Here is a 13,101-nt window from a genome sequence, read left to right as displayed (position 1 = left end):
TTGTCTGAACCTTTTTGTATCTACTAGTAGAGATAGGATCACTTAACATTTCCATAGCTGAACATGGTGGTGGCAATCGTCAGTCTTGAAAGACTATTGTGTAAGTGCAAAAGCTGTTCACTTATTGTATGGCATGGTGCAGCATCACAAGTGGCTAAAAAGTCCAATTCTCGTGTGACAGGCCTTGTCACCAATAGTGTAAGCATAAGGTGCAGGGTCAGAGGATATAACTAATATACTACTAGCACTTGGGGCCAGTTGCTCTTCCCTCTTCTCTCACTGTGCTTTCCTTTCTCTCAGCCACCTCTCTTCAGCCTCTTTCGGAGGGCTGCGCTGCACCAGGGAGTCAATGTAGCCTGTTGCTAGCTGCGTCTTCCCAGCTTGCAGTGTTGATGTGGACAGTTTTCAAGTCCCTTTTGCAAACATCCTCAAACCTGAACCAAAGTCATCCCAGTGGCCAAGGAACATCTGCAGGTTCTCTGTACAGGAGATCCTTTGGAATGCATCCTTCATACATCTGACACAGATGACTGAGCCAACAGAGACATTTGTGTTTGAGAATAGATTAAATTGTACAATTTTGCTTTCTCAAATGCTTCAGTGTCAGGAACTTTGAGTTTCCACTTGATGTTTAGAGTACAACGAAGACAGCAGGTGTGGAAGGTGTTTAGCCTTCCCTCATGCTTGCTGTAGGAGGTCCAGATCTTGTTGAAAACACACATTTGGTAGCCCGGTAGCTTGGTGTTCAATGTTAGTTTCCTGTTATCCCACGCATTCTTGGTCAGTTGGTCAAATGCAGTAGCTGCCTTTCTGATGTGAGAATCAGTTGAAGAAAGTGAGCAAAAAACCTGTTTTTTGAGTTTATTTATTAGGTATGTTTGCTAGCACTTTGTGTGAAGTAAGCTTCACTGCTTCTCCTGAAGTCAACAAGTTGGGTTCTCTCTTGCTTAATACACCCCCACCCCCACCAAAAAAAAACCCCTCATAACCACCAAGAAATGAGCAGAAATTCTTTTATGAAAATGTTTATAGGGATTTTGTGTTTAATTTGGTTCTGTTATGTACAGGGGGCTCACTGAGAAATGGAAATCTTTAAAAATGAGTCTGTTTAAAGTTGTCAGTAAACTCTGCTGGCAGCCTCTTACTGCATCTGGCAAAATCGTCACTTGTGAATCATGAGCCCGATTCACCGTTGTCCAGTGGCCCCTTTATGCTGGCTGAGATGGCTCTAACTTGCATCTGCCATTGAACCACTGCCTGGGTGGACCCAGAATAAGGGAATCACGAAGATTGTATAAAGTCACCTCCTCTCATCCCCTATGCTGCTGTAGGCCCTGCACTGTGCAGAGCTCATGCACACCAGTATCAGATCTTGTCTACACTGGAAGCCATACATCAGCACAGCTGCAACTGCACAGCTGAATTCTTCTGTCTACGGGGGTTAGATCAGCTTAACTGTGTCACTCAGCAGTATGCATGTTTGGGGTGGAGGGGAAGATAATTTAATTTAAATATATAGCAAAATGTATACAGGATTGAACTATAAATTACAACAAACACTGGTAGTTATTAAATGTGTATTGCTCACATCCATTTTATTTCAAAAAGACATCAGCAGGATGGGCACCTTAGAAGTGGTAACTAGAAATATTCATGAATATATTATTTTATTATTTCAACAATATACCCTTTCAGAGGTGAATGTATCCTAGGTATAGACTGTATTCAGGGATCAATATTTAACTGGTGAAATCATTCCAAAGCTAAGGAACTATTGCTTCTTACCTTGGCGTACATTATGTTTACATGCCCAAAGAGCAGAGTAATAAAGTAAAAGGCTATAGAAAACATGACCTATGAAGAAAGGTTTTAAAAAACCTGGGTATGTTTAGTTTAGAGAAGAGAAAACGGATGGGGGAAACTGATAATAGTCTTCAAATATGTAAAGGGCTGTTATAAAGAGGACAGTGACCAATTATTCTCTGTGTCCAGATAGGGCAAAAAGTAATTGGCATAATTTAGCAAGGGAGATTTAGGTTCGATATTAGGAAAACATTTCAAACTCTAAGGGCTGGTCTACACTGGAGGGGGGGTCGATCTAAGATACGCAACTTCAGCTACAAGAATAGCGTAGCTGAAGTCGACGTATCTTAGATCGACTTACCTCCCATCCTCACAGCACGGGATCGACGGCCGTGGCTCCCCCGTCGACTCCGCTTCCACCTTTTGCTCTGGTGGAGTTCCGGAGTCGACGGGGAGCGCGTTCAGGGATTGATTTATTGCGTCTAGATGAGACACGATAAATAGATCCCTGATAGATCAATCGCTACCCGCTGATCCGGTGGGTAGTGTGGATGTACCCTAAGAATGGTTAAGTACTAGAATAAGTTATCGAGGGAGGTTGTGGAATCCCCATTATTGGAGGTTTTTAAAAACAGGTTAGACAAGTACCTGTCGGGGATGATCCTGCTTCAGCACAGCGGGATGCAGTCAATGACTTCTCGAGGTCCCTTCCAGCCCTACTTTTTTATGATTTTATATTTCAGCATCAAACATTCTGGCCAAAATTTTCCAAAGTGGCCACTTGATTTTAGATGCCCGACTTGAGGTACCTTGCAATCTAATTTTCAGAAGTGCTGAGCACCCATAACTTCAGCTGAAGAAAATAGGAGCTGTGGATGCTCAGCTCTTCTGAAAACTAGACCCAAGGTGTCGAGCTGTGTGTTCAAAATCATTGGCCACTTATTTGAAATTTTGGGCTAAACCATTTTAAAGGTAGAGGAAAAGGTGAAAACATCCAGGGGGGTTGGATGACTCAGTGGACTGGTGTTATGCAAGTCTCCGAGCTGATCACTTCTATCTCATGGGTCCAACCTGGCACAGGTTAGTTATTATTTAACATCTGACAGCCATTGTGAAATGAGTAAGCGATCTTCCTTTACTAGTAGACAAGTATCCAAGGCACAACTACTGCAGAGTTCTTTGGGGAATCTTAGTAGAACAGTACTTGGAGATTGCACTACCTTCTCACCCTTAACAGTGGTCTCTGCATGTTTAGGTGAGTGTGGCAGTGTGGGAAAAATTGTACTGCCACTGTCTGTGCCATGGTTGTCCTGTGAACAGAGGATTTGTTGTCCCCAGAAATGTCATCTTTCATCAGCACTATATTCACTTTTGTAAAAGAAAGTATGAGTCCTTTCCTCCTCCTTGTAATCGGGAATCAGATGATTCTTGTTTTGTGCAAAATAAAAAGATAATATGACTTCCAGGACCATGTTTCATTGGCCAGTGTGATCCTGAATGATAAAATCTTTGTGTGTAGCTCTGAGGAAGAAGAGGGAGGAGGAGCTGTTGCTTGTATTTGTTTTTGGCTCTTGTAATGTTTTGCTCCCTTCTAAAACTGTGTGCTGGAGGAGGAGGAGGCGCTCACAAGACATTCTCTAATGAATAACAGAAAGAAAGCAGTTTATAGCACCAGACTTAATTAATTGGAAATGTTTATATCAGAGAAGGAATCTCCTTGGGATTCTGTACATCAGTTTCCCACTCCATCCCTCCCAGAAACTGTAAGATCGATCAGTAGCAAAGCAAGAGAGAATCTACCACTTTTCTCTGCAGAGGCAGATAATTAATAGACATTCCTGTTAACATCTGTACTGGTACTTGTGCACATGCAGAGAAGCTAACGAAAGGAAGCCACTATTGCTTCTGCTTCATTTGAAACGTCTATAGATGAAGGATGTGAGTGGTGGAGGCACAAGCACTGGCTTTCTCATTTCCCTGGTGGTGCTCGATCCCTGCTCTGCTCCAGGCCCTGCCTCCACTCAACCCTCCCCCCAAGGTCCCGTCCCGTCCCCACCCTGCCTCTTCCCACCCTGTTCCGCCCCCTCCCCAAGCGTGCCCTGCCCTCACTCGCCCCCTCCCCCCAGTGCCTCCTGCACACTGCTGAACAGCTGAGCCGCAGGAGGCGCTGGGAGGGAAAGGGAGGAGCTGATCACGGGGCCCGCCAATGGGTGCTGAGGACCCACTATTTTTTTTCTGTGGGTGTTCCAGTCCCCATACACCCATGGAGTCGGTGCCTATGGGTGGAGGAAATTGGTGTTTATCAGATGTGTTTGTTTTAAAAAATCAGTAGGGAAAGACACTTTTGGCCAGAGTCTCATTTCCACTCTAGCCACTTTGAACCATTGAGTCAGAGTGTCCAGCTCAGGCCAAAGTGGCAAGCAGAAATTCCCTTGTGGGGAGGTAAGCTGTCTGCAGGCATAAAGCTGGCTCCTTTGCCAGCTGTGCACTCCCTACTCATGGTATGAAGAACCTGGGGAGGGAAGGAGCATTGCTGGAGCTATGTTTTGCCATGTCAATGCTTTCTGTTTGACTGGCATTAGGTCCCAAACAACACAGAATCAGGGCACGGTAAGTGGCTCCCTTATGCCTGCCCGCTCCTTTTGTGCTGATCACAATTTGGAAACAGAGAAGAGATGAACCCTTTGTTTTCAAGCTTCTTATGAGAGCAGTAGAGAAAATGGAGTAGAAAAGAAATGTTCAAAATAAGGTGCCTTTCCTTTCCCAGCATATGCACAACCCCTAGACAATGTTAGCAGATAACTATGCCTACCTTTTACATAGCACTCTCATCTCCAAACAACTTTCCTATTGTAGCTAATTAACCTTCACAACACCCCAAGGAGAGAGATGTTATTGTCCCTGTCCTATGAATTAAGAAACTAAGGCACGGAAAGACAAAATATCATAACTTGACCAGAGTTGCAGTGGAAGTCTGTGAACAGATCTTCCTGGTTGTAGCCTTGTGCCTTAACCACAAGACAATCCTCCCACTTTCTGTACTGTTAAAGCAGCAGTGTTCTGGTCCAAATGGCAGCAAGTCAATTGGGGGTAGACATTTCCATGTCCTATCACACCAGAGTTTTGTCATTATTCTGTTGTCTTTTTCCAAGTCAGTGTCTTCCAACATCTTTTATTTTCTCTTTAGGATGAAAATGATAATCCACCCACGTTCAGTCGGCCATCCTACGTCATTACTGTCATGGAGGACATCATGGCAGGTATGGAAAATTGTGCTCTCACTCTCTTTATGGCTTCCCATTTGTGGTGTCTTACTGGTAATATTTTATATGACCGCCTACTCGGCCAATGGGGAGGTGGCACTAGATTCCAAAAGAGCCCAACTACCTGGCAGAGGCTGTCAGCATCCCGTGAGAAGCAAGTTTGCAGAGAGAGAGAGAGAATTAGCTGCCTAATGCCCAGGCCTCCTGATTTCAATACATACATAATGCATTGCACACACACGAGATGTGTGCAGTCATGCACATTGCCTCTCTCCACACGTACCATTGTAGCAGCTTAACCCGCTCGGGTGTTTTAGCATCAGACGGGGATGGGAGGGGGGGAGTTGAAGGAAGGGCATTCTGAGGAAAGGCCATTGGTTCTGTTATTGCTCAACCATGCTAGTAGGCCTCCGACCTTATAATTGGCAAATACTGGATGCAGAATTATTGCTCCTGCCTGCATGGTAGCATGAGGCTGACAAACTCCCAAAGCACCTGTGCTTGGTACAATCCTAATTTTCCACAGTGTGTCCATGCATACTGAGCCCAGGGAGTAACTGGGCTTCTGATCTCACCAGTTAGTTGCATTAGGAAGCAGCATCACCCTGTTCATAGCTATGCTGGTAAATATCAAGTAAAGCATGTGCTCAATTTGTGCTTATACAGTGAAAATCAGAAGAGCTAGCGTAAACCTGTAAAAGGCAAAATTGACTTTCTATCCAATTGGAGCTCAAGCTCCCCCACTCTCCACTTTCCCATACAGTTCACACCCTTGTCTTACTGAGAAAGCAACTTGTGAAAGCAACAGCCTCCCAGTTATGCAACCAAAGGTCCTCACCGTGGCACTTAAATCCCGTTAACATTAAATACCTTTTTGTTAAAGAGTTTATCCTTGTCAGCTTTCCTGGGGCATGTAAGTAGCAGACCCATCATGAACTGCTCGCTGGTCATGACCGAGCTGGTGGTGGTAGTGATTACACATCCAATCAGAGCTGACTCATGCAGCCTCCTTCCCCTGGATTAACATTAAAATACCACTAACATGGCACTTAAAATCCCTGAGGGCCTGTGTACTTTCTTTAAGAGCTGCCAAGTGATTAAGTCTCTCACCTTGGGATTCCTGGACACAGTGACAAGTTTGAATTGGGTGTTAGAGCTGCTGATAATACAACAGTCAGTTTGGAGGGATGGACCAGTTAGCAGGATAGGAAACTATAGACCTATTAAAAGAGCAGGCCGGGAATAGATATGAACGTGCTTCTTGGTTTGGAGTGACCACGAGCCAACTGGGTTTTGGGGGTGCTGTGCTTTCTGACCCAGCCCTTGTCCATCAGTTTGCTAACAAATATGCACCTTTGATTCCTCATTTCTGGTGTTTTCCAAGGAGCCACAGTGCTATTTTTAAATGCCACTGATTTGGATCGGTCCAGAGAATATGGTCAAGAGTCAATTATCTACTCCCTGGAAGGTTCCTCTCACTTCCGGATCAACGCTCGTTCAGGTGAGCCTGCCCACGTGATCTTTCTCTCCCCCCCACCTCTCTTTCTCCTTCCAGCATCTTTCGTATTCTCTCCTTTTCTGTCTCTCTCACATCTTTTTTTCTTCCCTCCATCCTTTTATTCTTGTCATTTTCCTCCCTCCATTCCTCCCCCTCCCCACGATCTTTCTCTCTCATGTTCCCCACTGTGTTTATTGTAGGAGAAACACATCCTAAGGGAGTATAAAGTGCACCTGGTCCCAGGACGTCAGGCACAATTACCCATCCTGCCACTATAGTATGTGGTGCCCAAATCCACAGTCATTTTCTAGACGGAAGTGGGAGAATGACTAGCAAACAAAGGGCCCTGGTCTAAGGGGAACTCTAATCAACATTCTACTCTGTTATTCAGTCTAGGAGAAGGGAAAAGAGGTTAGGGGATTAGTGTAGATGACATAACTGGCCACGATTATGAAGACGCGCACACCACATTGTTCTAAGCTGTTGCTGACCTAGCAATGCTGGGAGGAAGCTCTCTGGAAAAATCTGAGTATCCAGTGCGATCCAAGAATTCCTTTCACTCACAGCCTCACGTCGAATCCAGGCACATTGTAGCATACATTGGTGCATAGAGGCATGTAAAGAAAGGATGGAAAAGTAAGATACTGCAGAACTGTGTCTGCTTGCTCAGTGCCTTCGAGGTGTATGCACTTTCTAGAGACGTTCCTGATTCAAATTAGCTGAACCTGCTCTGTAAAGGTGCGCTTAATTAGATGCAATTTTGTGGACAGGAGGAGTGATCCATCATTGCGACACATTCATATTTAAAACTTTTTTACTGATTACTTTTTTCAGTCTGTGAATTAATTGATGCCACAAAACTTTGGAAGCCAATATATTTTAAGACCTTTTAACTTTTTAAATTTCTCTCATCTAGATTAATTTTCCCTCTCCTCCTGCTTCCTTCTCTTGCTGCCCTGGACAGCCCCTCACATAAAAGCTCCTCCATAGTGGAGCACAGTCCTCCGTGCTGAGCTCCTTTCAACAACTGGAACGTGGAGTAGGGGGAGAAGAAGAGATGATTGGCGGGAAGGTGATTTGGAATTGAAAGGCGATTACAGATGGTTGAGGAGATGATAGAAATAATGTCATTGTGGTCTGCCATAGCGTGGAAAATTCTGTCCAAATCTAACTAAGGCTTGGCTCCTTCCTATGAGCTGCTGTTACCTTGGGAATATCAGCCGTTAGATTCTTGTGTTATTTTTCTACATGTTTGTTAAGAGACAGTGATGTCCTCACAAGGCTGTGAAGTCACTGAGCTCAAGCCAGGTAACATTACAGTGATATCATAGATTACCTGTCATCTAGGTTAATATATCTGAACTTTGAGAGCAACAAAGCAGAGCCTGAATTCATCCAGATTATTTCCAGACTGTGCAAAACTGATTCACAAGCTTTGCGCAGCCTGAGTCTGCAATTGCAGTGAAGCGACGGACAAGTGCATTGCAGAGTGGAACTGTTTGTTACAAGTGTTCCCTCACAGAACACGCTACTACACAACCACATCACTGATCTGGTCCTCACCACAGCTGTTTCAAAGGGATCATTGGTGTCACCATGACACATTGTCCGTAGGTCATGGCTGGAATCTCAAGCTCCAATAGCTAATTACAAATATAGACCAGTCATTCATCTAGTGTCACTGACATAACCATGTACTTTAATGCCCTCACACAAAACTTAAAACATGGCCTTTACTAGGAATACTTAAACGCATCGGGGGTGGGAGAGTACCAGTCCCCTTAAGTAGCCAGGCATTGCCGGGGGAAGGGATGGAGTGGACCCCTCTGAGGATTTACAAAGATTGCCCTAGAAAATTATAGTTGTCTATTTTAAACAGAATCATGGAATTGACATTGCTTCTCTTTCAGTGTCCATGTCTCTCGGCTCTCTCTGCATGTGATCATTTGTGGAAGAAACTGATCGTATTTCCAAATCTGAATTTTTCACCCCTTCACAATGATCTCTCTCTTTGTACACACACATTCAGGCTTGTGTACACTTTTGTGCATTAGTATTTCCAAATGCTCATGCCACTCTCCTCATCCCATCTGGGCATGTGCCCCGGAATCACTATTATCCCATATCTCTTTTCTCTCCCATTTTCCCTTTCTGCAGGTGAAATCACCACAACCTCTTTGCTGGACCGGGAGGCCAAATCAGAGTACATACTCATTGTCCGGGCCGTGGATGGTGGCGTGGGTCACAACCAGAAAACAGGCATTGCCACTGTGAGTTCAAATGCTTTTGGTCTCAGCCAAACTGCTCCTTACTCTGATAGTACAAGAGATGTAATGAGCAGCCGGTACTAATATAAAGATGACAATCTTTCTTGAACCTGTTCTTCCACTTGCGAGTCACTGGAAGTGTCTTTGCACTGCTAAAGGGGAGAGCTCTCTGAGGTAGTTCTCACTGGTGCTGGGTACAATTGGCCCCTTGATAACTTGATGTTTCCTGTTGAATCTGGGGCAGGCAGGTTACAGTCCTGCTGAGTCTGAGGTGGCTGGCATGTCTGCTGCTGTGTCCTCTTTGAGGCTCCATGGGAGTGTGGACCAGTCTCCTAATAGATTCATTAAAAGGCAAAGAACAGTTTCTGGAATGGAGAAAAGTTACGTTAACATATGTCCTAAAAGTATCTGTAATTAGAGCACCTGAAAACTCGGTGGGAAGTTGGTGTCTGATTAAAGTTTGACTATTGCATTTAGCTGGAATACACACCCAGGATTCACCAGCCACTGCACCACCTTTTGAATAGGAAAAAAGAGCCCAAAACCCAGTGCTCCATAGGGCATACGTGCCTGGGGTTCCCTAACAAACCACGCTAGTGCCCTTTAAATAGCAAACATTGCCTGTGATAGCCCTAGAGAACGCACATGTTGGGATTCACACCAGCTGACCAGCAGCTACTGCACCACCTTTACACACCCCCAGAAATCCACACAGGGAATGCATGCACACCCCAGAATAAGCGGACATGCCACTCCAGTATCTTGAAATAGAACAGCACCTGGGAGAAAGGGAACAGTTTGGCTGTGGATTAATATCCCAAGGGAAGCAGTGTAAGCTTGGAGCCTTAAAATGGGACTGGAAAGGACATGAAAGAGAGAGAATGTGCTGTAGAGAACAATCCTGCATCTGTCCCTAGGTAATGGAGTAGTTGATCTGCTAGGTCTTTTCTTTCTCAGATGTTCTGAAACAGCCCTAAAGAGCCTATGCTTGTGATTCAGCTACACCATCAGCAGGCCCCATTTGCACATCCTCTGGGATAGCCATTGGGAATACACATCTGAGCTTCACCTAACAAACCTCTTCTGTGCCTTAAATAGAAAACGGTGCCTGGGATAGCACTGGAGACCACAAACTTGAGATTCTCCTGACCTACCACTGGATGGCACCTGTGATCCTCCTGTGTGTGGCTGAAGGAATGTGCATCTCTCTGAATTGCATGATCTGACCTTAGTCTCCTTTTGAGCTAAACAGACACATGCACGGTTTGCTTTGGTTTGTTTTAGGAGAATATTTGCTAATATTAAAACCCTGATCTTGACTTAGCCTCTCTTGGAGCTTTGGAGTGATATTGTAGAAGCAACCAGCAGCTGGGGACAGCTATCTGAACCCTGAATGCTGGGACAGACATGATAGGTTTCCTACATCCCATTCTGCATTTAGTAGGCCATCTCTTGCACATGAACGATAATAAAGAGAGTTTGTAAGAGCTGGTTAAAACTCTTAAAGCTGTTACAGTCAACAGCTTGTTTCCAGTCAGTGAGTGTATGTATGCTTGCTTTCTGGTGTGCATTAGGACCAGAAGAGTGGGATTTGGCACTAAGGAGATTTTAGGAGGATTTGTGTTTTTTTAAAAAAAAAAAAAAAAAAAAAAAGGTGCCCCATGAACCAGGGCTTGAAATTCAATAGAAGTGGTTACCTGACAGTGTTTTGTTGTGTGCCTGCCCAGTTAGCTTAGTCACCCTCCCAAAGCTAAACACACTTTGATTCAGGTTTCCTCAGCAGCAGCATTCTGCCAGCACCTCCTTCCCTCACAGATTGGCAGAGATGTGGGACCTTTCCATACAGCCCCAAGGTGAAGCTGGAAGCAGAATGTGCACATAAATTTATAGATGTAATTTCACTAACCCAAGCACTGGGTGGGCCTTTTCTTGTCACCCCTCCTCCTGTTTTATTTTATTCTTCCCCTCTGAGACTTTTTATTTTGATCGCTCTTGACTTGGCCTGGATTTAAACTGGAGAACTAACGTGTGAAAGGCTCTGCATCCCACCGTCAATCCCATGATCCATCTGGACCCTGTCTACCCACCCCCAGCCTCCTCTTTTACTTAAATTGGGGGGAAAAATAGTTAACGCTTCAGAGTGCCATTCTCTTCCTGCTTTGTATTCTGTACCCTTTTCTGCTTCTCTGTTGTTCCCCGCTCTGCACCCACCATCCATGTTCTCTTACCCCTTGCCTATCCCTCGCTCATTCCCTTCTTGCTTCTTCCACTTAATGGTCTTGTTATTTGTTTTTTCCTCCCTTTCCTAACATTCTTTCCCTGTTATCCCTACATCCTGCCACAATGCCTGAGTCAGGTGCCTTGCTGGGAAGAGAACTTTTCAGAAATACAGTAAAATGCCCTGTTCAATAAGCAGCAGCCCCAGGCCACTAAATTAATGGGAATTTCAAACTCTGTAAATAATTTACCAGGGTAGTGAGAGATCAAGGAAATTGCTCAGACTGCATCGTGTAGTGTCTCTGATTAGCGTTTATGAGGGAAGCAGCTGCTCTCAGCCCTGCCAAAACTTTTTCAAACAGAGAATGGCTAACTTTGCTACAATACAACTCTTATAGGGCAGTTGTAATGAACAATGGCACCCCAGCTACAGCCCCTACCAACACTGGCTATCTTGCATTGCACTGCCTGTCATGGGAAATCAGGCAGCTCCCCTTGGCCTCCCTCAAACTACAACATCTGGAGGTCCAGTTTAGGTTTCCATCCTTCTGGCCTTACTCATGGAAGTAGTGCCATTACTGGGATCGTTCATGTAAGGTGAGTAGGAGTTGTTTGATTCTGGGCCATAGCCGGGAGTATGTGGACCATAGCCCAGGCAAGGCAGAGAGTTTGGGGAAGAGTGTAAAAAATGTCCTGCAAATATTTGTTTGAATGTTCAAACAAATTCCCTTTCCCTGTGCCTTCAGCGTCCATTTTCCATGAATCTGCTAGTATGTTGTTCTTAACCCAGCAATCACAAGAACCCTCCCTTTATGATTAGGCATTAGGAATTCTGAAATGTTCTTCTGTTGTAACGTGGGGTCCCAGTATGGAAAATGCCCAAACCATTGTCTTACTCCTTGAGTTCACTGATAGGAGTGTTTGTGGAAACAGCAAATTTTAAGGGAATGTAGAAGAATATTCACATAAAACTCACTCTGAATTCATCAGCACAAGGATGCACTCTAAACCTGAATCAAAGTGTTATGCTTTTCCAGTCAAGGAAAGGAAACAGCGCCATTCGACCTATATATCCATACAAAATGAACCAACTTTCTTTGGATTTCAGATATGGAACATGCCACCCAACATACAGACTGAGACTATTCCGCAAATAATTTCAAATAATGAAAAAATTGGAGAAAAGGCCGAATTGGTCAAATTTCCATATTTACGGTGACTGTTTCACTTGGCTCTAGACAGCAGTGTTTATGGAGAGGAAAGTGGCTCTCATGGCACTCAGCACAGTGCTTCTGAAACGGTGCATGGTGAGAAGTACCTTCTCGTCTGGTAGAGACAATGAATTGGCTTTAAGAAGAAATCCTTTTAATTACACTCATCATTTCGGAACCACCCACAGGGACAGCCATCTTGCTAAAATGACATCATTTGTGACACTGGCTCAGAGGGAAAGGTGAAGGGACCAGGGTCAGACATTGTAAGCCCAACCCTATCTGACATGAATAAGCAGAAGCACTGAGGTAGATTTGCAGCTACTCTAGGGTCATACCATGCTGGTTACTGGATAGGAAAGTCCATATTCACACTTATCATTTTTCAGGTGAACATCACTTTGCTGGACATTAACGATAACTATCCCATGTGGAAGGATGATCCGTACTTCATTAACCTGGTGGAAATGACCCCCCCAGACTCCGATGTCACAACGGTATGTGCCATGACAGCCAACAGAATGCACCCTCTGAATCCAGAAGCACAAAGAAACTAGTTTTAATCTTTGTGCTGTCTGGACTGACTTTTAGCATGTGTAATATTGAAGGGCTGACGCCTTTAACTGGAGACAAAGATCTGTGCATGCTTCTGCCTTGCAGTGCTGCCAGGGCACCTCAGTCCTGTTATACTAGCCCTGAGTCCTGCAGCACCTTTGTATATGTATCTCTCCATCCTGACCTGCCATCTCCTGTCCCCTCCATCGTGCCAGCCCTGGCACTCTCCCAGGCAGGAATTGGCACACTGTGCCAAATTCATTTTCACCGCATTCACTGTGTTTGGC

The 13,101-nt window shown here is 44.7% G+C and overlaps 1 protein-coding gene across 1 annotated transcript in view; it reads left to right on the top strand.

The window, feature by feature from the left end:
- Window positions 1–13,101, top strand: part of CDH23 (cadherin related 23) — a 516,293-nt gene that overhangs the window by 338,871 nt on the left and 164,321 nt on the right. The window contains exons 18-21 of the mRNA XM_054034015.1: window positions 4,991–5,063; window positions 6,451–6,567; window positions 8,722–8,834; window positions 12,649–12,756. Of these exons, the coding sequence (XP_053889990.1) occupies window positions 4,991–5,063; window positions 6,451–6,567; window positions 8,722–8,834; window positions 12,649–12,756 (411 nt within the window). The remainder of the gene's footprint in view (window positions 1–4,990; window positions 5,064–6,450; window positions 6,568–8,721; window positions 8,835–12,648; window positions 12,757–13,101) is intronic.

The sequence above is a fragment of the Malaclemys terrapin genome, chromosome 7 (genome assembly GCF_027887155.1).
Source record: "Malaclemys terrapin pileata isolate rMalTer1 chromosome 7, rMalTer1.hap1, whole genome shotgun sequence".
Lineage (NCBI taxonomy): Eukaryota > Metazoa > Chordata > Testudines > Emydidae > Malaclemys > Malaclemys terrapin.
Note: the sequence above shows the minus strand (reverse complement) of the source record. Positions and strands in the feature narration are given on the sequence as shown.